Source organism: Rhynchophorus ferrugineus, unplaced genomic scaffold, assembly GCF_030347505.1.
Source record: "Rhynchophorus ferrugineus isolate W39M unplaced genomic scaffold, kcgeb_rfMv2 rfM11, whole genome shotgun sequence".
Lineage (NCBI taxonomy): Eukaryota > Metazoa > Arthropoda > Insecta > Coleoptera > Curculionidae > Rhynchophorus > Rhynchophorus ferrugineus.
This window is the reverse complement of record NW_027472590.1, coordinates 24,017,213-24,043,989: the sequence shown is the minus strand read 5'-3', so window position 1 is coordinate 24,043,989 and position 26,777 is coordinate 24,017,213. Positions and strand designations below refer to the sequence as shown.

The window sequence follows — 26,777 nt, the reverse complement described above, 5'->3', positions numbered from 1 at the left end:
GTCGCCAAACATATGGCACCTTTGACATCGCATAATTTCCTTGTTTTTTTATATGAAGATTCATTTGTGACCGGGTTATGATGCATTCGCTCTACATCTACATAAAACATTGAGTAAGCTCTTTTACAATTAATTTAGCATCTGCTGAGCTGTGGAGACCATGTAGTATGATTCTAGGTTCTTTTACGTTTTATCTGGCATGATAAGTGTAATCTATTACTGGAGATATAGTTTTATCTGATGCATTAGTAGGTACGTTCTTGGGCAATATTTTAATTGCATAACCTGATACGAGAGTTCTAGCTCAGGAATATATTATTTTTAAAGTTTTATTTACAATTTGCAGTTGTTCATCTTCTGGTATTACAAATCTTTTGTACGGCTCTTCTCCTTATAGGTATTAATTTTTATTTGACTTGTTTCTTTCTTTTCGATTCTCTTAACACAAGTTTTTTCTTATTGCCTTAGTTCTCTTTCTCTTTGTTATTGTTCTTAGTTATATGCATCGTTTTATATTTTACAGATGGTTTATCTCATTTAATTATCTCACTGATGATAGGCATTTCTGAAGAGATTGATGGTGTTGACATAGTTCTTTGTCTTGAGAACATGGTTTTATGTACGGTTAGTTGCTTGCAATTTTCGCGTGGCTTCTTCGCTATTATTGCCGACAGAAAAAAACACAGAATCATCAGCAAATGCAGTCATCGTAATATTTTCCATTCGTGATATTTCCACGATATGTCTATACCCAGTACATTTCCTTATGGTTCACTTGCTTTAGCTTCTTTATTATACAGTAGACTTCGTATTGTTTGACTTTACACATTCTGGCTTTAACAATTTGGTAGTTCAATCTCTTGTTTTGGTAACAGTTTCTGTAGCTTATGAACTAGGCAGTCATGTCAAACCTCATCTAATAATTTAATGTATATGAATATACATTTTGACCATCATAGGCTTTTTCTATTACATCTGTTATTCTATGTACCTGGTCCATTGTTAAACGATTATTTATAATTCCAAACTGGTGTGTAGCATTTCTTTCTCTATAACATTTACTATTATTGCAGTATAATACTAATATTAACGACAGAACTATGTAGACAATTTTTATTTGCTTAACATGAAGAAGTCTGCTGCCGAAGCCCATCAAATACTTTTGAAAATTTATTCTTTTACTACTTCATATCAATCCCATTCAAAAAACAAACATACACAATTCTTATATAAGCTTACAATTCTTAAAATCCAAAAACATGAAATACATCTTAATATCGCACTTTCGTTGCTTTCCAGACAAAAAAAGGTAAACTTTCTGTAATGTAATTTGACTGGCATTGCAGATTAGCGATATTTTGCTGTAAAAAAAGTAATAACGTGTAACATATACCTTTTGATCACTTCTTGTTCAGATCCATGCAGCATGGTTTGACTGGTACACTGTTTCGAAATTCTGAAATGAAACGGAAAGTGTGAAAATATGTCAGTAATTGGATATTTGATAGAACCAATATAATTCTTTCAACAGTTTCTAGAGGGATAGAAAAATATTGTAAAAAATGATGATATATATTGCACCAATTTAAAAAAAAAACTTTTGAATGTGAGAAATTCCCACGTGCTATAAAGCAACTCAATTTAATTTTTAAATATTTTTCAGTATATTATCATATAAATAATACAATAATATTTTCAGAATGTGTATATATGGGATACATTTTAAACCCATGTATAACATAAAAATTATATTTGAATAAAACGATATGAAATAATTTCGCATATTAAAAATTAAAAACGGAGATCAAAAGAAATGATACAAGCGCTACTTAGTTACCCAACATTTGACCAACAAATAAGTAAAGTTATTTCTAACTCTTTCTAGTTTATTCTAACGTGCGTTGTCGGGTAACAATTCTTTAAACGAAATGAAAACCTAATAGTTCAACCATTTTTTAAGAACTAAATGAAAAAGATATGAAATGTAACAGGAAATAATAATCATCACGACAGATACTTCTAATATCTAGGTAATAATGATATTTAATGGAACTAACAATTAATATTACTGGCGGTTAATAGTACTTATCATTATTAGAATTGCAATATGAATAATGAGCAGAGTAACCATAATGATTAATAACATTTGTAGACAACAGTAGTCAATAAAAATGTTAGATAATCGTAACAGACAAGAATGCGAGAAAACGGACAATAGCACTAATTGATAGCAATGACAAAATAAAATTATGATGAAGTATGACATGTGCACACAATACAGTACTAACACTAACAATAATACATATGTAATGATATCAAGGAAAGGAGGCACGTCAGACCTCGCACTCACTTCTCCTAATTCTACCAGTATGAATGTGCAATGGGAACAAAGGAATAATCTATGGGCAAACTCTGAAGATATGCTGCCACCATGAGCAATCAGGAACCACTTTCTGTGACGTTTAAATAAACTTGCAATTGGCGATAAAACATAACTACAGATCACTAATTTTGGACACTTAGGCATCAGTTTCTGGGTTATAAAATAGTTGCCATTTATACTTTATAGTTGCAACCATAAGGTGCTGAGCGTAGTGTGTTTGCAAATGAGCTCTTATGAAGATCTACTATCGGTTGTACATATTAAGATATTACATATAGCAAATGAAGCTCACGAATAAACATCGTTGCCAAAAACCACTGTTGCCATTTATGATAATTATGTGTGTTGCTAGTTATCCACAAAAGCCAAAAGTAAAAAATAATTAAATTTAGATTTTTAACACAACAAATATGATTTAAAATAACATATGTACATAATAATCGTTATAATAATTAAATAACAATAAGCAAAATCCTTAAATATTTATTTTCCACACGTAGTTTATATTCTACTATATAAACACAATTTAGCTTAATACCTACCTAAACCGTTTATCTATTTACAATATTATTTTAATTACTACCAACTGATTAGTTTGAAGTCGGTACGAGCAACGAATTAGATTTGCCTTGTTCCTAATTTAATTTTGTATATATGACACGTATGCATTTTATGTATTGTGTATTGTTTGAGCTCGGCACCGACTTCAAGTTAGTAGTAGTAGTAGTTAAAATAATATTGTATATATATATAATAGGTTAAATAAGGTTTTTGTTAATTGTTATCTAATTATTACAATTATTATGTACATATTTTATTTTAAATCGTTTTTTTGTTATAAATCTAGGTTTGATTATTGTATAATTTTTAGTAAGTTCACTATTTTTGTTTAAAGTCTGTTCAATTTTTTAAAATATTTAATTTTTTCCTTTTCAGCGTAAGATATTTACTCAATAAATTAAGCAGTTATTTTATTAAGTATTTCAATGGGTAGGCCATAAAGTTGCAGCCCATATGAGGAAAAATAGAAATAAAGTAACAGTGATTGCCTAGGTGATTTGACAAATATTCTACCTAAACTAGAACAACGACAAAAAGTCGTTGCCCTCGCTGGGAATCGAACCCGCGACCTCTGTATTTAACCTGAACCCTCTAACCACTACACAATTAGGTTACCTGTAATATTTCTACCGCATTTCATATGATACATTGTTCGTTAAAAGAAAACTGAACGGCTTTTGCACTGAACGCCTTTGGTAAGCAAACCCTTACTGAATACTCTTCAAATACTCTGAAGGGTGTATCACTTTCCTAAATAACTTCAAAGTATACTATTAGTTGTCTGTACAACTCCATAATATTTAAAAAAATATTCTCTAACTCCTAACCATTGAGTAGTTGCATGTTCCGTCAGCTCAGAAAAAACATTATGCACAAATTTATCATTATTTCAGATTAAAAAAACTATGTAAAAATATTGTACGTGCCTTTAAAATTTGAGAATTTCCATCGATTTCTCTGGATCAGATCCTGCTTTGGTTCCGATGGGACTACCTCGGAAGTCTTTCGAATAAAAAAATAATTGTGACAGTCGGTCCACAATTGACGGAGAAATTCTAACACATGCAAAAACATATATAGTCGAACATAGAACCTCCTCCTTTTTGAAGTCAATTAAAAATATCCAAGGCGTAGATTTATGGTCTACTTGAATGGTACATATCTTTGTCTGTGTCTTTATCTTTAAGAGAAAAAAATCCAGAATATGTAAACAAACAACACTCGCTCTAGCAAACTTTTAAATAATGCCTATCTTGTAAAAATAATATACTAGTCTTATATAATACAATAATCTGTAAATATTCCTCGATATGATACTCTATATATCTTCATTACTGTTATTATTTCCGCTGGCTCTAATTCACCTTCATAATCTTGGCAGTGAAAATACGATAAAGCTGTATCCAAAGGCTACGGAATCTCCTCTGTTCTGAACCCTCTTCTATGCCGTCGTAGCAAACTTGCCTCAATGATAAAAGTCCTGTTTTACAAGAGCTTAATGAGATCAGCGGCCCTCTTCGGATCAAATACTTGGTCCAGCCTCGCAGCGCCAAGCCTGGTCAAAAGGCTGCTAGTAATGCAGAACAAAATACTCCGTCAAGCCCTGAGCGTCCAGTGGTGACAAACTCACAAATTCATAGAGACGCTAAAACCCCATCATTATACACAGATACACAGATAAAAAATATGTGAAAACTTTTTACGTGCCTTTGAAATTTGAGCTTTTCACACGATTTCCCCCTTTCCCCCAACGATCCTGATTTGGCTCCAATGGGGCCACCTCGAAAGTGCACTCTTTCGAATAAAAAAATTTTAAATACAGCCGATCATAGAACCTCCTTTTTTTCGAAGTCGGTTAAAAATAAGAGAGAAAGATTTATCGGAGGACCATGGTTCGGAATAGGGTTATCGACCGGCGAAAAAATGACGATATTTCACTATATCGATATTTCATAATATCGATATATCGTTTTAGATCATTTTAAAAATATTTCGATATAACGGGCAATTAGAGGAAAAAAATATTACAGCCATGTTTTTAATAAACCTTTAAAATTGGATACTAAAATTCATTAAATATATAACATAAAGTACCAATTTTATAATGTTTAAGAAATATCTTTAATTTTTTAGCAACATACGGATCTATCGATATTTTTTCGTCATTCTTAGTTCGGAGCCCACGTAAAGAAGTAGAATTAGAATAGAATAACAGGTCAATTGAAATGTTTCCGGCCTGGCTCTACTATAATTAAATCCATATTTTATTTTAGTTAGCCCTAATCTTCAAAAGATGCGTTTATAAATTTGACAGGTGTCGGGTTATTAGTTTGTGAATACTAGCATTTTGCAGATAAAAAGTAATTTAGCGTGTTAATAAAATATTGCTTGTTGAAAGGAAAAAATAGCACCGAAGACGGTGAACGTAGTGGACGCCCAAAAAAGGCTTTAACCTAAGAAAATCGAAAAAATCCACAAATTGATTTTGAATAACCATAAATTGAAATCGAATGAAATAGTAGACACTCTAAAGATATCAACTGAATATGTACATCATACAATTCACGAATATTTGTGGATGAGAAAGCTCTGTACAAAGTGGGTGCCGCGCGAGCTCACTTTTAACCAAAAACAACGACGAGTTGATGATTCACAGCAGTGTTTGAAGATGATCAAGCGTAATAAACCCAAGTTTTGCGTCAATATATGCCGTCGATATACGTGTCGATATACAATGGATGAAACATGGCTCCATCATTTCAGTCTGAAGTCCAATCGACAGTCCGAGTGGACTGCACACGATGAACCCGCTCCAAATCGTAGGAAAACGCAACAGTCGGCTGGCAATGTTATGGCGTTTGTATTTTGGGATGCGCACGTAATAATTTTCATTGACTACCTTGAAAAAAAAAGACCATCAACAGAGACTATCACATAGCTTTATTGGATCGTTTGAAGAACGAAATCACCGAAAAAACTGCCGCATTTGAAGAATAAGAAAGTGCTGCTTCACCAAGACAATTCACCCTGTAACAACTCAGTGAAAACGATGACAAAAGTCCATGAATTGGGCTTCGAATTGCTTCCTCATCCCCCGTATTCTCCAGACCTGGCCCCCAGTGACTATCTCATGTTCACGGATTTCAAAAAAATGCTTTCTGGGAAGAAATTTTCGTCGAATGAAGAGGTGATCGCCGAAACTGAGGCCTATTTTGAAGCAAAGTACTAATCGTACTACAAAAATGGTATCGAAAAGTTGTAGGGCCGCAATAATCAGTGTATCACCCTTGGAGAGATTCATGTTGAATAAAAAAAAAATTGCCAAAAAATGTGTTTTACTATGGTGGGCCGGTGATTTTTCAATTGATCTGTTTGATAAACCCTAGTTGGTGAAATATAAGTTCTAAAATATAATAAATAAATAATTCTGTATTTCTTAATTTTTTAATATTTAATTACATTTTTTTCAAATAAATATAGATGGCTCAAATACACTAGTGTGTGTATTGTATGTATTATCCATCTATTCTCACTGGGGAATTCAAAATACTTCTAGCCAACATATTTTTTGCATTCGATTTTATAATAAGTCGTATAATTTTAAGACCTTACTTCGTTAGTTCGCCGTTCAAGATCAACAGCTGTGTGAAATCTAGCCGAATTGTTTAGGACTTGAAGGTCCGAGTATTCTTTGAAATGCGAGTTATTAATTAACGAAGTTGTAACGGCAGACATTGCGGCGGTAAAAGGAAAGTATTGGGGAACTTTTGGGATTGTTGTAATCCAAACTCTTTGCGTGTTTAATGAGTCTTGACGTGCTGACGGGCCTCGAGAAATCTGGTGTTGGGAGGCGTGCTTTATAAATCTTAATTTTTGGTCGAATGATTGCTTATGTACAGTAGGTCTGGTAATAACTCTTGATAATATATGGAGAATCATAAATACTTGAATTATGCACATTTTATTACTAATACTTTTTTACTAGTTATTATCCGCTAACCTAAATTTATTTTCACAATATAGCATAAGGGCGCCAGTTGAACGGCGATACAAAGCGACACTGAGTGTAAAACAGATTAAAATCATTACGACGTCTATTTTTTGTCCCACAGGTCACATTGCAGTCCGTAGCCAGTGACGTACTTGTTGTATAATATAATACCTCAGTCCTAAATAAAATACCACAGGCACAGTTTATAGTTCTAATAAAATTATATTTGAGTATCACCTGTATCTTCGTCCGCCAGTGTGCCTTTAAAAATCTGCGAAATGACACTGTTTCTATCCACATTTGCATGGTGGCCCTCTATGAAATGGTTTTCCAAGTTTTGGTGACTCTAGATTCCAATACTCCTTGGCTAAGACACTAAGCTACTGAAATCTGCTTTTGGTGGCCTTTTACATTGAACTGTAAGTTTCAATCTCCATCTTTTTCCGTCGTCCTTTTCTAAGTCCGTCTTTGGTGGGCTTACAACTTTAACTGTAATGTATGGGCCGAAAATCTCCGGACTAGGGTTATTTTTTAAACTTGAATGTCTCTTACTTGGAACTATTTACATGTGTGCTATATACTAATGGTCAATGAGCACCTTGAATATACCTTTTGTGACCTTAAAGCTTCAGCTGCGATACTTTTGACCAATCTCCACTTAGCTACACTGAGGAATTTTTCGAATAAATGCGAAACAATTGTCAATCCATCCTCAACCTATCTTCTTTGCTTTATTAATTGAATTAACTTGATTAATTGAATTAATTCAAAAAGGAAACAAACTTATAATTATGTGAAAGGGTTTAGAAACGCAAAATTATTAATTTACTTTAAGAAGCTATTTTATTTGACGAAAAGAGCCTGGTTTAAGGACCATCCCGAAGTCTACTTTTTGATATCTTACTTGTAAAACCACCTAAAAGTCCCTAGCCAATGCAATACTAATCTTATAATATATATCTAGGAAAACCCATTGTAATAATGTTGACATATTAACACTGCTGTTTTTTTCTTTTAAATACACTTCATTGCACTACTATATCAAATGGTTAATCCTTATAAGTCTGTGTCCTGCTATAGTGTTATTCAAGAGTTGCAATAAAGCAGTATCAAGATGAAAGTATCATCCTATTGATTGCGATTCTCTTGATTTCCTCCGTAAGAGTGAACATATGAAGGTCTCGGTGTAGATAACTACTCTTGTAGTATTTAGGTACATGTATGATAGTTGTAGGGACTTTTTAATTTTTTCCTAGAGAAAAATTCTATTTGCTTTCTTTTGCTTTTTTTTAAAGAAAATTTGCCCCTTAACCCAAAGTTTTGAATCGAGGTTAATATCAAGATATTGGCGTTGTTGTTTTATGGGATGACAGTATTTGTTATTAGTATGTTATTAGTATGTTATGAGTAAGTTATTAGTTATAAGTAAAAAGTTTTAAGTTAATTCAATAAGCATTGAATAGCTTTGATCAAATTATATTCTCCAAGCCTTGGTCCAATTATTGATATTGCCATTCCAATATGTTATTGTTCTAGTTCCTTCTTCTTCGCTATTTTATCTAATAGCAAGTACGGGGAATCATCAGCAAATGTAGCCATGATGATATTTGTGCTGTGTTACATATATAAAGTAGGCAAAGGATTGGCCCCACTAGACTTCCTATACTACAGCTGTTTTAATTGTTGTTTCAATTTAAACATCCTAACTGAGGATTAAGAAGAATGCGCCAGGCGTGCGGTTTTCGTAATATTTTCTGCAGTATGTGAAATCTCGCATGCCAAACCTTGTTGAAGCCTTGGACCATATACAATAATATAGCTCAGCTTATGTTACTTGTTCAGTTTAGGCAACGTAGGCTTTTTCTATGATATCTGTGGTTCTATATACCTGGTTCAATATTTATTCAAAAAAACGAAATATGGGTAGATATTAAATTTTATCTCCTGTAAATTTTTCTTGTTATATGATCATAATAATTTCAACCATCTTCGAAACATTTTTATTTTTCAAAATTGTCATAATGGCCTAGAAAATGGAGAATATCTACATACTTGTAAATGTGAATAATGTCATTAGATGTCCCAAATGGAAAAAAAATCTTCTACGTGTGATCACTTATTGACTAAAAACAGATTATATGGAAAAGTGATTGAAGTGATTCGGTAGAAAGTAGCTTAGTTGTAGTTAGTCGTTAGTAGGTTGTCAGATTAAAGTTACTTGTTAGCTAACAAAATTGTCTTCAAATTATTATCAAATTATCATTAGGAAGTACGGTTGTTAGTAGTGTTAGTACTTTTGTTATATTTTTATATCATCACTATAGATAAATACGTCCAATTTAAGTAACATTAAGTGATTTGTTGACACCAACTGTCGTATACGACCTATTTTTCATTTTCCATAACCATTTAGTTCTTAATCAAGCAATGATTCGTCAGTTGAAACTCAGTCGATTAAATTTCATTTTAGTATTTAAAATTAATTCTTAATTCATAGTTTACTACTTAGCAATATGTTTGTTTAAAACAATAATCAAATATATTGTCAGGTTTTCATAGGTCGATATATCTTTAGCTGAGTTGTGCACACATTGATACCATTCTCATATTCTATCTGCGAATATTGATGCTAGATCGGATGTCAGTCAAGTGCGTCTGATAAAACATTTAGTACCGTCCGAGCTGATTGGCAGACACATAAAATAGTTTTTAGAATAACATAGAATATAAATTAAATTAAGTATAATACTAGTTTATAAATTTGTACTTGATATCACCTATTATTCTACGTGTCCTTGTGTAACATAAATCTCATAAAATACTTATTGCCTATTGGGCAGATCATAATCTACTAAGATAATAATAATTTTAATAATCATGTGCATCAAAGCACATATTAAGAAAGTTTGTCTCCTTATATATTTTGCGTATCACCACCTCTGACATGCGTATATGAACATACAAACTAAAGTATAAAGAATTATTTTTTAAGAATACAAAACTATAACGTAACACAACAGACTACAATAATTATTTTTCATTTCAGGCTCTTCGAACTCGAGCTATGCAACAAAAGGCCACCCGTAAACCTCTGCCGAGTGAAATCAAAGCCGGATCTGTGATAGAAAACATTGCTAACACCCGAAGACTTGCCGAGACCCATCTGGGGCCGACGCCCATTGAAGAACAAGCCACCAACACCGGCTCAGGGTCCGCGGACGAAGACGACGATATAGTCGAGGCCGACTGTCAAGTAATCTCGAACGACAAGAGCACCGAGTTCATTTTGGCCACCGTCGTAGAAGAGGCAGCGTGAGTAAAACAATTTCTAAGTTCACCATCATGATCAACAACACATACGTACACACATTCGCATTCAACGAGACCATTTCTCTTTCAGAGTAATACGCCGAAAAGATTCGAAAGTATATGATCAAATGTAAGTGATTTTTGACGTGGCATTTGCACCTTGTGTCTGAACGGCATCAAAATAATAAACCCGTAAAAATTCAAAATCCAAATTTAGTGTTCACCACCGAAAAAACGCATGAACAACACACACTATGACGATCTAATACATCCTGTTCCCATGCATGTCCATTTTGAAACCATTTTTTATTTTTAAAAATATACTTCTACTAAATCCGATAAGATCATGCAGATTATGAATTAATTTTGAGCTATTAAGAGTATCATATAACGCCATAGTTAACTGAATAAGTTCAGAATAATTAGTATTAAACTTTTACAATTATTAATCACACTTGAGCATTAAAAGAAAAAGTAAAAGTATCTATAAGTAATTTCGATACAACAGATTTTATTTAAAAAATTATTGAATAAAATGGAATAATAAAAATATAGTTACTATATGTCCGGACTTTCTATTTTCATAAAAGCGCCATATTTAAATTATTGTAAATATTTAAACAAACAACATGAACTCCAAGAACCATGTACACAAACATCGTAATAAACAAAATCAATTTTATTATTGTTTAAAATAAATCCAGCCATAGTTAAACAGAATTAATAAGTAATAAATAAACATAGTTAAACAAAACACACACTATGACGATCTAATACATCCTGTTCCCATGCATGTCCATTTTGAAACCATTTTTTATTTTTAAAAATATACTTCTACCAAATCTGATAAGATCATTCAGATTATGAATTAATTTTGAGCTATTAAGAGTATCATATAGCGCCATAGTTAACGTTAAGTTCAGAATAATTAGTATTAAACTTTTACAATTATTAATCACACTTGAGCATTAAAAGAAGAAGTAAAAGTATTTATAAGCAAATTTGATATAACACATTTTATTTAAAAGATTATTGAATAAAATGGAATAATAAAAATATATTTACTATATGTCCGAGCCTTCTATTTTCATAAAAGCGCCATATTTAAACTATTGTAAATATTTAAACAAACAACATGAACTCCAAGAACCATGTACATAAACATCACAATAAACAAAATCAATTTTATTATTGTTTAAAATAAATCCAGCCATAGTTAAGCAGAATTAATAAGTAATAAATAAACATAGTTAAACAAAACACACACTATGGCGATCTAATACATCCTGTTCCCATGCATGTCCATTTTGAAACCATTTTTTATTTTTAAAAATATACTTCTACTAAATCCAATAAGATCATGCAGATTATGAAATAATTTTGAGCTATTAAGAGTATCATATAACGCCATAGTTAACTGAATAAGTTCAGAATAATTAGTATTAAACTTTTACAATTATTAGTTACACTTGAGTATTAAAAGAAGAAGTAAAAGTATTTATAAGTAAGTAATTTTGATATAACAAATTTTATTTAAAAAATTATTGAATAAAATGAAATAATAACAATATAGTTAATATATGTCCGGACTTTCTATTTTTATAAAAGCGCCATATTTAAATTATTGTAAATATTTAAACAAACAACATGAACTCCAAGAACCATGTACATAAACATCACAATAAACAAAATCAATTTTATTATTGTTTAAAATAAATCCAGCCATAGTTAAGCAGAATTAATAAGTAATAAATAAACATAGTTAAACAAAACACACACTATGGCGATCTAATACATCCTGTTCCCATGCATGTCCATTTTGAAACCATTTTTTATTTTTAAAAATATACTTCTACTAAATCCAATAAGATCATGCAGATTATGAAATAATTTTGAGCTATTAAGAGTATCATATAACGCCATAGTTAACTGAATAAGTTCAGAATAATTAGTATTAAACTTTTACAATTATTAGTTACACTTGAGTATTAAAAGAAGAAGTAAAAGTATTTATAAGTAAGTAATTTTGATATAACAAATTTTATTTAAAAAATTATTGAATAAAATGAAATAATAACAATATAGTTAATATATGTCCGGACTTTCTATTTTTATAAAAGCGCCATATTTAAATTATTGTAAATATTTAAACAAACAACATGAACTCCAAGAACCATGTACATAAACATCACAATAAACAAAATCAATTTTATTATTGTTTAAAATAAATCCAGCCATAGTTAAGCAGAATTAATAAGTAATAAATAAACATAGTTAAACAAAACACACACTATGGCGATCTAATACATCCTGTTCCCATGCATGTCCATTTTGAAACCATTTTTTATTTTTAAAAATATACTTCTACTAAATCCGATAAGATCATGCAGATTATGAAATAATTTTGAGCTATTAAGAGTATCATATAGCGCCATAGTTAACTGAATAAGTTCAGAATAATTAGTATTAAACTTTTACAATTATTAGTTACACTTGAGTATTAAAAGAAGAAGTAAAAGTATTTATAAGTAAGTAATTTTTATATAACAAATTTTATTTAAAAAATTATTGAATAAAATGAAATAATAACAATATAGTTAATATATGTCCGGACTTTCTATTTTTATAAAAGCGCCATATTTAAATTATTGTAAATATTTAAACAAACAACATGAACTCCAAGAACCATGTACATAAACATCACAATAAACAAAATCAATTTGGTTATTATTTAGAATATATCCAACCATAGTAAAACATAATTAGTAAGTAATAAATAAACATAGTTAAGCAGAATAAAAAAGTCACCAAAATCATATCATCAATCATGATCCCTAGTACAATTTTGGATGGTCATAACAGGTCAATTGAAATGTCCCCGGCCTGACATGCAGATGGCGCCACTAGAATTAAATCTATATGTTTTTTAAAAAAGATTTTTTAAAAACATGTTTTTATAAATTTGACAGCTGTCGGATCACTAGTTTGTGAATTGTAACATTTTGAGTGAAGCAACTTTTGTTATTGTGAAAAAAATGGATAAAAAGGAATTTCGCGTGTTGATAAAATATTGCTTTTTGAAGGGAAAAAATACAGTTGAAGCAAAAACTTGGCTTGATGGCGAGTTTCTGGACACTGCCCCAGGAAAATCAACCATCAAGTATTGCTATGCTAACTTTAGACGTGGTGAAATGAGCGCCGAAGAAGTTGAACGCAGTGGACTCCCAAAAGAGATTGTTACCGACGAAAACATTAAAATAATCCACAAAATGATTTTGATGACCGTAAATTGAAATTGAGTGAAGTAGCAGACACTCTAAAAATATCAACTGAAAGTGGAAATAATATCATTCACGAATATTTGGGTATGAGAAAGCTCTGTGCAAGCGTATGTCTCCTTGATACAAAAAGTGGATAGTCGGACGGAGCAAGATCTGGACAATATGACGGGTCCGATAGTATGTAACACGCAGGTGCTTTCAACTCTGCCACGACCGGTCTTGCTTTATGAGCGGCGTTATAGAGCGGGAAAATCACTTTACCATAACTTCGGGGCCATTTTGAAACTTTATCGATAAAAACATATTTTAATTTGAACATTTGTTGTCGGTAGCGATCACTGTAAACTGTTTCACTAGGTTTCAGTAGTTCATAATACACCACGTTACTGTGATCCTAAAAAAACACAGAGCATTGTCTGACATATGTAATATATGACATGTGTGTCAACTCATAACATTGCATACTTAAGCCTATCGACATTTGTTAGAAAAACCTGTAATAACCTTTCGGTATACCTGGTATGCTCTTCGCTATTATTGAAATAATAATCCTTCAGGGACTTTCACCCAAGTCTTAAGTAAGAATAATTTTTTTGGTATAAAGTGGTCGAGACACAATTAAATATTTCCAGCAATTATGCATCCGAGACTATTACCAATTACAAAACTTTAATTATGAAAATAATAAAGAAGTTTAGCAAAACCTACATCAAAAAAACACTTTATTTCAAGGCAGAAAATTCGAGTCAACTACGGTAATATAGTAAAAGCAATCGTCATCGTAATTTTATTTCATGTTTTAGTGTATATACCGTATACCTGAAGCTGCTATCGCTGGCTTTTTTAAAATCTTAAATTAGGTTGGTGACTCAAATTTTTCGGTGAACTTACTAAAAATAAATAAAATAATCAAATGAAAACCTTACGATATACTTAATCTTGTTGCATGTTAGCAACGCTTAACTAACATTCATCTAAGTCCTGCTATTGCGAAACCCTTTATAGCGGAAAGAAAGAAGAAGAGAAGTGGTGAAACTTTTGTACTTGAGGATTGAAGAATGTGGTATGGTCGGATAATCCATTCTTTATATTGATTCACACAATCATTGGGTCTGAGTACGGGACACACCAAAAGAAACCGACGATCCGGATTGCCTCTTTCCTACAGTCAAGCATGTAGAAGGTTTCCTTTTGATTTAGCCGGCAATATTGTTATCGTCCCCTCATTCACATCACTTGCTGGGTTACTGTGAATGAATATCCCTACGTCCTCAGTGATGAAGATAAAAAATCCAAACCATACAAACAGATAAAAAGGTTCAGTCGTGGGGTATGGAGTAACAGAATACCATCAAACATATACTTAAGAGTTTTTAGAGCTAAAAGCGAGCACCATATATTCGTTTTAGGAGTATGTTTTTGTGAAAATATGGGACAACAGTGCATTGGAAAGTATTTAGACACTCTACGATTTCATTCGACGAAAAATTGTAGCTGTTTTAAACAAATTATGGTTTATTTACACTTTATGAATAAATCGATATTGTGTATATCTAATGTATTCATAATGTTGTCCATCTGCCTCTATTTCTTCTAAAGAATTGCTAACTTTGGATATCCATGAATTTACGCACATTAAATAGACGTTTTGAATTAGAAACGGAAAAAATACTAAATTTTCCCATCTCGATTTCTAAATAGTTTTTATGTTACCAAACTATGGCCCGAAAACGACTATTTACTGTATATTATATCAATCTAGTGAATTAAGACTAATATACTATTCGTTTTATACTAATATGCTACAGTTTTAAAATTACGAAGCATTTATTTTACTAATGGATACATTGGGCTTAACATCTATGTTACTGATTTGAATGTTCACTGGGTTTTACCAATCTTCACCGAACCGGACTAAGCCATCTTTATCTAGGAGCTGAAGAACGAACATTGATGTGCTTTGGAGTATATTCTGTTCATGTCTTTGCGCATAGTCCTTGACAACGTTATCGAGAATATCTCTACCCTCAAGTCCTTATGCAGATTACCATTAATAATGTACCGTGAAGGATCAACAATACCTAGCAGTACCTTATATTGGAATCTTTGAATAAAATTTCTATTGCTTTGGCTGACACCACTCCCAAGTTGAACGCCATAAGTCCACAGTGACAGGGTATAGACAAAATGTAGGAACAACATTTTTATTGAGTGTAGGTAGGTGCGAGTCGACAGTAATTTTGGATTAATAAAAAATATCAAGTGCCAACACCTCTCATAACCTTCGAATCGTTATATAATTTGTATTTGATGGGCAACAAGGTTGTCATAAAGGTTCTCCTTAAAGATGAAAAACGAATGCTCCATAAACTAGAAATGTAGAACGCATGAAATATAAAGTGTTTCTAATAACTTTACAAGCAGAGCTAATGGGTAATTTATTATTAATTATTTTTCATATATTATGTAAGTTCAGCGCATGATAGTATATTTGCAATCCGAACTCTCATTGTTGCTACAATAGCTTTAACTAACGAGGTATTTTAGTCTAGACGAGTCCATTTTAAATATTTTAATATCTGAAATAAAAAAAAACTATATTTTTAGGATGCATTTATACTAGATGTTTATTAATGTTTACCTTTGCTGGTCTTACACTTTGAACTATGACGCATGTATCCTGAATACATAGATTAGGTATACTTTTCAAAGATTGAGTGACTTTTATTTGGAATAGTTTATGGCTGCTAGTCGTATACTCCATCAAACTACCTATTGTGACCTTACAGCTTCATCTGCGGTACTTTTACCCGAACTCCATTTCACTACACCAAGAAACACTTCGAATACTTGGCTAACAGTTTATGGCTACCGCTCGTTGAGCACCTTCAACTGCCTTCTGTCACCTTACAGCTACACTAAGAGGCGCTTTGAGTAACTGCGAAACGACTGCCAATCCATCGTCAATCTGTCTTCTTTTCTTGACAATTAATTTGATTATTGTTAATTAAATGAATTCAAACGAGAACAGCCTTATGGTCTCCCTGGAATCCCACCTACTGCACCAGTTATATTTTGTGAAAGGGTTTAGAAAAATTTACTTAAAAATATTACTTTATTTAGCGGAAAAAAGAGGCGACTTGTTGAACGGCGATACAAAGCGACCCTAAGGCCCAACCCACTCATTCACCACTCAAGAAGTCAGAAAATTCAGATAGTATGGGCAGTATTACATAACATATATTTTAAGTAAAAAGTACTTTCAGGACAATCGCAAATAAAGATTTTTGGATACCGCGTCAGTAAACCTAAAACATTATATCTCCGAACATATTTTAATTAAAACTTATTAAAAACTTGACTAGATGCCGACTATCCGGATACTGCCCCAAGGAAATCGTCCATCAAGGATTGGTATGCTATGTTGTCAAATCTGGTGGTGGTGAAATGAGCACCGAAGACGGTGAATGCTGTGGACGCCCAAAAGAGGTTGTTACCCACGAAAACATTTAAAAAATCCACAAAATTATTTTGAATGACCGTAAATTGAAATTGAATGAAATAGCAGACACTATAAAGATATCAATTGAACGTGTGCATCATATCATTCACGGATATTTGGGTATGAGAAAGCTCTGTGCAAAGTGGGTGCCGCGCGAGCTCACTTTTGACCAAAAACAACGACGATTTGATGATTCAGAGCAGTGTTTGAAGATGAACAAGTGTAATAAACCCAAGATTTTGCATCGATGTGTGACAATGGATGAAACATGGCTCCATCATTTCACTCCGAAGTCCACTCGACAGTCATCCGGGTGGACTGCACACGATGAACTTCGATGCTCTAAAACGTGAGAAAACGCAAAAGTCGGCTGGCAAGGTTATAGCGTCTGTATTTTGGAATGCGCATGGAAAAGTGCTGCTTCACTAAGACAAGCAGGCACAGTATCACAAGTCAGTGAAAACGATGGCAAAAATCCATGAATTGGGCTTCTAATTGCTTCCTCATCAACCGTGTTCTCCAGATCTGGGTCCCAGCTACTATGCCATCATGTTCTCAGATCTCAAAAGGATGCTGGCTAGGAAAAAATTTTCGTCGAATGAAGAGGTGATCGCCGAAACTAAGGCCAATTTTGAAGCAACACAAGGGCAAAGCATACTACAAAAATGGTATCGAGAAGATGGAGGGTCGCTATAATCAGTCTATCACCCTTGAAGGGAATTATGTTAAATTAAAAAAAAATTGCCAAAAAAATGTGTTTTACTATGGTAGGCCGGGGACTTTTCAATTGACCTGGTATAGGCTTTCAAAAAAATTAAAAAGATCGAATGCTAGTCTAAAATGCCCCTTTAATCTGTCCAAAATCGTCAAGATATCTCCTACTATTACATTACATGTTTTAGTAAACTTCCCTTGGTGTCCTAATTGTTCAAATAGTTAGGCGCCTCTACGAAACTTTCGTGGTTCATTCTTCCGCGGCCCTATGTGCAGTTTAACATCTAATACGTTAAGATGCCAAAAGTTCTCGGTAAAGACGCAATCAAAGCTCCATCTGACCGAAGTAATCTTGAGATTTCTATCGGACCGTTTTGGGGTCAACGTTACCCTGACCGAAACTATTACAGAAATTCCTCCGAAATATTTTGTTTATTCTGTAGTTTGCCTAGTCGAATTCCCAACAGCGCTAAGACCTTTAGGGCCGTCCGCTAGTCCAGAAAGGATCTTTTTCATTTAAACTGAATGTTCCTCCAAGATAGACATGTTGTTTTCCAACTCTTAAGCGGTTTCCCGGGAAAGTATAGCAACAAAATAGGATTTAAGAACAACGTTTTATGTACATTACTATTAGCGTATTGACAACTGACGATATAAGGTTGTGAAAAATATAAGCTGGCATTATTTCAACGAAAACTATATCATTTTATGATGACAATTGATTAAATTAATGCCAGTATAACTGTGATAAGGACTGTAATAAAGAATCACATATATTCTGTTCAAAACAGTAGTGACACATGTGACCTGTCAAAATGTCGCAATGTTGCCGTAGCAACTGTGAGTTTTAGCTTATATTGACTCCGATATATAACAAAATTCCAATCTAAATAAAATAATCAAACAAAAGTTATGTATTATAAATTATTTCAACATTATAGTACATCTAATGCATATACTATTGAGGAAATGAAAACTACAATTACACACTAGTATAGATGGAGTTCTAGGCGCTTTTTGTATGTAGTGGTGTCCCCTGAAGACCTAATCCACATAGTTAACAATTGCATATCTGAGTAATATATTTTACTTTCATTAGAGAGCATATTTGTATTTCATGCTTAGTTCTTGTTTCCTTCGATGCAATTTTTCCTTGTAAAATCATTATGACTTTTATTTCAGTTTGTCCTGTTACTATCTGTATACATCTTTCTTGATAAAACTACGCTAAAATCATTGCATTCTCCTTAATGTATTTGCAATACCTGAAAAAAAATACTAACTAATTATTTCTCTCCTCATTCATTTTAAACAAACGTTCATGAATATTATAAATAATAACACACATGCCCATAAAGTTTTCACACTCTATAATACAATTTCCTACAATTAAGATATATTAATTTTATACTGACTTTTAGTTGTTTCCTCTTTCATTACCCTGTCTTGGTAATTGTCAGCATTGAGTCACAAACCAACATTCATAAAGTTTTGTTCAGTCACTGTCATTTTCAGAAACACCATTAAAGTTGATAACCAAGCTGTTTATTTCTAATCAATCAAAAACTTGCTCAAGATTATACCATTTGTCAATTGCTTCTTCAATGTGTCTGATCGAGCTCACACAAACCGAAGGTGTTACTTTCGACAATGCCTCTTTCCATAAATGACTATTCTCGTCGACCTGAATATATATTTTAATAATTCTTTTCAATACCCCATATCAACTCAATTGAATTAAAAATGCAGTGATAGGGAGGAAGACGTTATACTCTGTGGCCATAACATTCAGTAATCTGATCTACCATGTATCTTTTCTCAGGCTTATTTATAAGCATTATATTTTTATTTATATTTACCGAGTAACAATTTGAAATAGTTTATTCTTTAACATGGGTTCCTTGAAACTTATTTTATGTAGTGTAAGCCATTCCTTAATTGCAGCCTTTGTTGAAGCACTTGTTGGGATATTCTCCACCAGTGTACTATATATATGGTAGCTATGGTGCATTGTCCATAACAGTAACTGATAGTTACACCAAGTTCTTTAAAAGCTGATTTTCAAACTACTGCAAAGGCAAGTTATCGTTCGTTTCTCCATGGTAGTCACCCTTAGACTTAGAGGAAAACACTAATTCTGCACCAGGAATTAAACCATTCCTGTTTCAAGCATGAAGAACTATATATCTGCAATGAATTATTAATAAACGTTATGACTAACAAGACCTAATCGAACGTTTACCTTTTTCCATCAACTTTTGTTGTCTATATACTATATTAATTATCATCTTATCCCAATGTACCATTCTGAAATATTCATGTTTCATTTAAATATATAAATTAATATAATAATTCATCCCCAATTTTGTTATCTGTTTTTAAAAATTTTATTTTCTTAAAAATAATGTATGAAGGTTTCATTAAACCCCTTCATTCTGCATTCCCCAAATAGCTGTATATATTTTGGTTTATTATGGATACTTTCCAGATTATCAATATTCTCTGAAATATTTGCATTAAATTATGTTTCGATTGAACTACTTACTGTTTATATACATTTCGTATATTTGATCATCAAGCCTTAAAGCAAAAAATGTTATATTTTGCAAAAATAACTGCATCATAGATTTATACCCCTGAAAATGTCATGTTTCGTGTCTGAAAACGTGCATTTGGATGCATTACTTTTATCATTTGATCAAACGAAAAAAAACCGCAGAAAAAATTTGAAGATGCGAATCTGCAAAAGTTATTGGAGGAAGACCTAACCCAAACTCAAAAACAATTGTTAGAAGCGTTAAATGTGACCCAAAAAAACGAATAACGACCAACTACGAGCAATGAGGAAATTCCCAAAGATGGCAAAATTGGTACCACATCAAATAAATGACAGGCAAATGGAAAATCGAAAAATCACCTGTGAAATGCTGCTTTAAAGGTATGATCGGAAATAATTCCTGCATCGAATAATGATGGGTTTTGAAACTTCGATTTATTTGGAATACTTTAAGCACAAAATATTATGGCTATCATCTGACGAAGCCGGCCGATCGACTCCAAGGCCAAATCGTTTTGGTCGTAAAACAATGCTCTGTGTTTAGTGAGAGCACAGCGATGCGGTGTATTACAATCTATTGAAACCTGGTGAAACACCTAGTAGTTATCGCTACCAATAACAAATGATCAATATGAAACAAGTATTGATTAATTAACTTCCAGAATGGCCTCGAAGACAGGGTAAAGTGATTTTTCATCACGATAATGCGCCGTCTAATAAGCAAAGCCAGTCAATAAAGCGTTGAAAGTACATAGACGGGATATATTATCACACCCGCCGCAATCTGCAGATCCTCTTCTGTCGGACTATAAACTTCTCGCATCAGTGGGACACGTGCTTTCAGAGTAGCACTGCGATAATTGCAAAGATGTTAATGACTCGACGGATGGTTTTACTCAAAGGACAAACAGTGTTTTTCGGATGGTATCCATAAATTGCCGGAAAGGTAAGCAAAATGTATAGAATTAAATAGCCAGTACTCTCAATAAATAATTTTTTTCATTTTCTTTAGAATTACGTAGATTTTTCTAAAAAAAACCGGTAATGACTTTCCAGTATATGTTTGTTCATGATAATAACAAATCAATTGAAATATTCTCGGCCTACCATAATAAACCACATTTTTTGACAAAATTAGTTTTTTTTTTATTCAACATAATTCCCCTCAAGGGTGATACATTCATTATAGCGACTCTCCAACTTTTAGATACCATTTTTGTAGTACGATTTGTTCTTTGCTTCAAAATATGCCTGAATTTCGTGGATCACCTCTTCATCCGACAAAAATTTCTTCCCAGCGAGCATTCTTTTGAGATCTGAGAACAAGAAATAGTCGCTGGGGGCCAGATCTGGAGAACACGGTGGATGAGGAAGAAATTCGAAGCCCAATTCATGGATTTTTGCCATCCTTTTCACTCACTTGTAACACGGTACATTGTCTTGGTGATGCAGCACATTTTGTTTCTTCAAATACGGCCGTTTTCGGCGATTTCTTCCTTCAAACTATCCAATGATACTACGTAATAGTCGCTGTTGATAGTACTTCCTTTTTCAAGGTAGTCAATGAAAATTATTCCATGCGCATCCCAAAATACAGACGCTATAACGTTGCCAGCCGACTGATGTGTTTTCCCATGTTTTGGAGCGGGTTCGTCGTGTGCAGTCCACTCGGATGACTTCCAATTGGACTTCGGAATGAAATGATGAAGCAGGTTTCATCTGTTGATAGATATCGACGCAAAAACTCGGGTTTATTGCGCTTGATTATCTTCAAACTCTGCTCCGAATCATCAACTCGTCGTTGCTTTTGGTCAAAAATGAGCTCGCGCGGCACCCACTTTGCATAGAGCTTTCTCATAGTCAGATATTCGTGAAAGATATGATGTACACGTTCAGCTGACATCTTTAGAGTGTCTGCTATTTCATTCAATTTCAATTTACGGTCATTCAATATCAATTTGAAGATTTTTTTACTATTTTCGTCGGTAACAAACTCTTTTGGGCGTCCACCGCGTTCACCGTCTTCGGTGCTTATTTCACCACGTCTAAACTTAGCATATCAATGCTTGATGTTTGATGTTCTTGGGGCAGTGTCCTGAAAGTCGGCATCAAGCCATTTTTTTTCAACTGTATTTTTTCCTTTCAAAAAATTATATTTTATCAACACGCGAAATTCTTTTTTATCCATTTTGTTTCACACTAATAAAAGTTGCTTCACTCAAAATGCTAACGAAATATAATTTACAAACTAATAATCCGACAGCTGTCAAATTTATACATGAATTATTTGGACTAACTAAAAAACATATGGATTTAATTCTAGTAGCGCCATATATATGTTAGGACGGTTCAATTGACCTGTTACATAACTTTTAATTGATAAATATTTTAAATTTTTTTCTTTGGAGCTATTTCTGTAAATTTCTTTCGAATACTAATTAATATTATACCAATCAGTCGACACTTGGGAAGCCTGAACCAATTTCCCCGGAACAATTTAAATTAGCCGAAACGTAAGGTCGGTCGGACTTCTTTGCCCTTGAGAAGAAGTCGTCTTTCAAACTGCGGGTCGAGGTTCCGACATTTTGGCTTTGTATGCCGCGCGCAGACTTCCTCGCCCATTCCTACGCCACTCGGGCAGAGAGGAATTCTAGTAAAATATTAAGCTTAACAGTTGGTGAGGGTCTCGAAATGATCGCCCGCTTCAATATATTTAAGTCGTGTTGGGTTGAATTGAAAGAACAATTTATAAACGCCAAACCTCCTTCTTTAGTATGCCGAAGTACCATTAAGGACCGTCTTTATTTTTCAGTTTTACTCTAAGTGGCTTACTCGAACTAATTATGACCCATTCAAAATTAAGAACCAAATCGCTTAACGTTCTTATTTTGTTTCTGACCATTTTATGCTCGCAATAAAGGAGTAACGGAAGATTTAAAGTTTGTGTTAACGTTTTATTCTTTATACAACATCTAAAAATCATAACTATAGTCCTTCTAATAAAACGGCCAATGCAAATTGAATTTTATAGCCTTATTCGGTTACGTGTTGCGACGAATGATATAGCATTCCGTCCCTTTTTAACCCACTTAAAAAAACGAGGATTTATGTTCGGCTGTATATTTTTTAAAATATATATTCGCCGATTTATCTGTCAATTATGGACTGATTTTGAATATTCTTTTTTTATTCGAAATAGTGCAACGTGGTCCCATAGAAACCAAGTTAGGACCTAATGGGGGAAGAGGGGAAAATCGAAGGAAAACCTCATATTTCAAAGGCACGTACAATGTTTTCACATATTTCTTATCTAGAATAATCAGATATTTGGGTAAAATATTATTTCTGATATAATGTGACGAAAAATGGAAAGTAGTTCGGTATAAAAACCATTCAGTTTGCTTTTAGGCACTAACCATATCATATGAGAAGTCGTAGAAAGATAGTAGGCAACTGTTTCGATGGTGTAATGATTAGAACGTCCTCACACGTGGATGTCACGGGTTAGATTTCCGACGGTACGTTTTTTTCGTTCTAATTTTGTTGGAACATTTGTCCCATCACCTATACTGGGTAGCGGACCAAACGGCCTGAAGCGCTCCTTATTCTCAATCATTGTTTCTTTATTCTTATTAAATTGTAATACTTATAAAAACAAAAAATAATCAAACATAGATTTTTAATACAAAAACAAAAATGTTTTAAGATACAATATGTAAATAATAATCGTTGTAATAACTAAATAAAAATAAAAATAAAAATAAAAATAAAACCTATTTAAACTATCTACTGCACGTATTTTATAATCTACTAGATACACACAATTTAGCTTAATACCTACCTAAACCTCTTTATATATTTACCATATTATTTAACTTCTACCAACTGATTGGTGCCGTGCCCAAATAATACATAATTTAATTTGTTTAGGTTTTTAGATATGTTAGGTATTAAGCTAAATTGCGTATATATCGTAAAATATAAAATGCGTGTAGTAGACAGGTTAAATAAATTTTTTTATTGGTATTTAGTTATTACAACGATTATTATTTAAATATTTTATTTTAAGCTATGTATTACACGTATTTTATAATCTACAATATACACACAATTTAGCTTAATACCTACCTAAACCTCTTTATCTATTTACAATATTATTTTGCCAACTGATTGGTGCCGTGCCCAAAAAATACAAAATTTAATTTGTTTAGGTTTTTGGATATTTTAGGAATTAAGCTAAATTGCTTATATATCGTAAAATATAAAATGCGTGTAGTAGAGAGGTTAAGTATTAAGTTTTTTTATTGGTATTTAGTTATTACAACGATTATTATTTAAATATTTAATTTTAAAACGTTTTTTTTTGGGTGGTATTAAAAATCTAAGTTTGATTATTTTTTATTTTCTAGTGAGTTTATTATTTATTTCATGAAGTTCAATTTACTTATTAAATTATTTTAACTAGAGTTACTCTTATTAGCTTATTAGCAAAATGAGGAGAGAAGATCCGCACCGAGTTTAAAATGAATTTTACGTTTTACAGACTGAATTTGGCAGAATATCTTTTATGACGCGCATGGACTGTTTTATTGCAAGGGCTACACTTGAAATATTTTTCAGCGTAAAGATAATAAATTTTAGATTTTTAACAGAAAAATTATTGTTCAAAAAAATTGAACTATTAGCACGTATAGCTAATATATTTAATCCGAATTATATACACTTTAGAATAGTTACAACACCTTATCAATTCTAAATAGTTATGAAACAGGTATCTCCAATGGAAGTTGCCATAGAGTCGAAACCTTAAAAATGCAATGCTTATACTCTATTATTTAGAGTATTGAAAGAAATGTCAGGGAAAGTAATCATCATGTTGACATAGTTACATAAGTTTTGGTTTACGCGAATATAAAAAACACTTTTACTTCAACAAGACAATATTATTTTAAAAAGAGGTGATTGACTTTTTGGATTGACAGTGGTGTGACAAATCCTGCTTTTGGCATCAATTCTATTTCAAAGAAATCTTTCATTACCAATAGAGAGTTGATGCGTGTGGACGTTGAGTTTCTCAGGTACGGCTAGCGGTATAATTAGCTAAGCTGACCATAGGTTTATCCATGGTTGTAGTCTATTTCGGCTAGTTTTTTCTTCGAAAAAATGCATACAATTAAATTATTGAATCACATAAGGCCTAATCATTATAGCATATCGCGAAAGTTTCATTTTGTCACTGTTTAAGTCAATCACTAAGTTGTTAATTTCTAATCTACCTAAAATTTAGTCACAGTTCTGCCATTTGTCATTTTTTTCCTCTGTGTATGTGATCGAATTCATGAAGTTCTTGCTTGTATATCCTCTTCGACCTGCATGTCCATTGCAACACTGTTTTGCCACTCTATATCATATTAATTTCATTGAATATGAAGCGATAAGAAAAAATATGCAATACTTTGTGACCTTATTGTTCAGCCATCTGATGTGATATGTATCTGTTGGCCTGATTTCTAAAAGAAGTTCATTACAACCTTTGTCGATGCTCTTGCTGATATTTTCTCCACCAGTGTGCTATGATATAGTGTATTGTCCTTAAAAATAACTAATGTTCCCACCGGTTTCTTGAACAACTGATTTACAAACAAGAGCAAAAACAGGTTATGGTCCGTTTATTCATTGCATGTTTTTGGATTTAGAGAAAAACACTTACTCTGCTCCAGATGTAAAATTATTCCTGTTTTCAACATGAATTACACCATATCTGCAATGAATTATTAAAAAAAAACTGGCAACTAACACTAAAACACTAACTAACACTGACTAACAAAATCTAATTAACTCTTATTTTAACGTTTACCTTCCATCAACATTTGTTTGTAAAGAGTGGACCAACCATTTTGAAATATCCAAGTCTAGTCAAGAAAAATAAATTCAAATAACAATTTTTCCTTGGTTGGACCTCTTCAGCCGTAATTTAATACAACTATTTCAGAGATTACTGTTAGTACGAAGAGTATTAGTGATATATAGCTTTTACAGGATTTAAATAGTATAAAAATAACCCACGAAAGGATCGAATGCAAATTTCCAGACATTGCTTTTAAAGCAATACAATTTTTAAAAGCATATAATAAAGTTAAATGAGACTCGTTATTAAAAGTTGTGTACAGACATAGGTTTACAAAATGGAACATTAGGCCCCCCTTGGCAAGAAGTTAATAAGGATGGAAAGGAGTATGAGTTAAAATATCATTTCATTAGGTTTTGCAAATCATTTATACTTTTTAATAATTCACTGCAGATATATTGCTCTTCCTGTTGGGAAAGGAAATTTAACAGAAAGATCCCAACAAGTAGTAGGCAAAGTCTGTATTTAAGGAATGGCTTCCAAAACAAATTAAATGTTGAAGATATGATGTTCAGACTGAAGTATTTCAAATTATTACTTGGTAAATATAAGTGAAATTTTTAATTGTGTT

General features: G+C 32.5%; 1 protein-coding gene across 1 annotated transcript in view; it reads left to right on the top strand.

Annotated features, from left to right (window-relative positions):
* Dop2R (dopamine D2-like receptor) overlaps positions 1-26,777 on the top strand; it is a 116,733-nt gene that overhangs the window by 48,937 nt on the left and 41,019 nt on the right. The window contains exon 5 of the mRNA XM_076417036.1: positions 9,982-10,247. Within this exon, the coding sequence (XP_076273151.1) occupies positions 9,982-10,247 (266 nt within the window). The remainder of the gene's footprint in view (positions 1-9,981; positions 10,248-26,777) is intronic.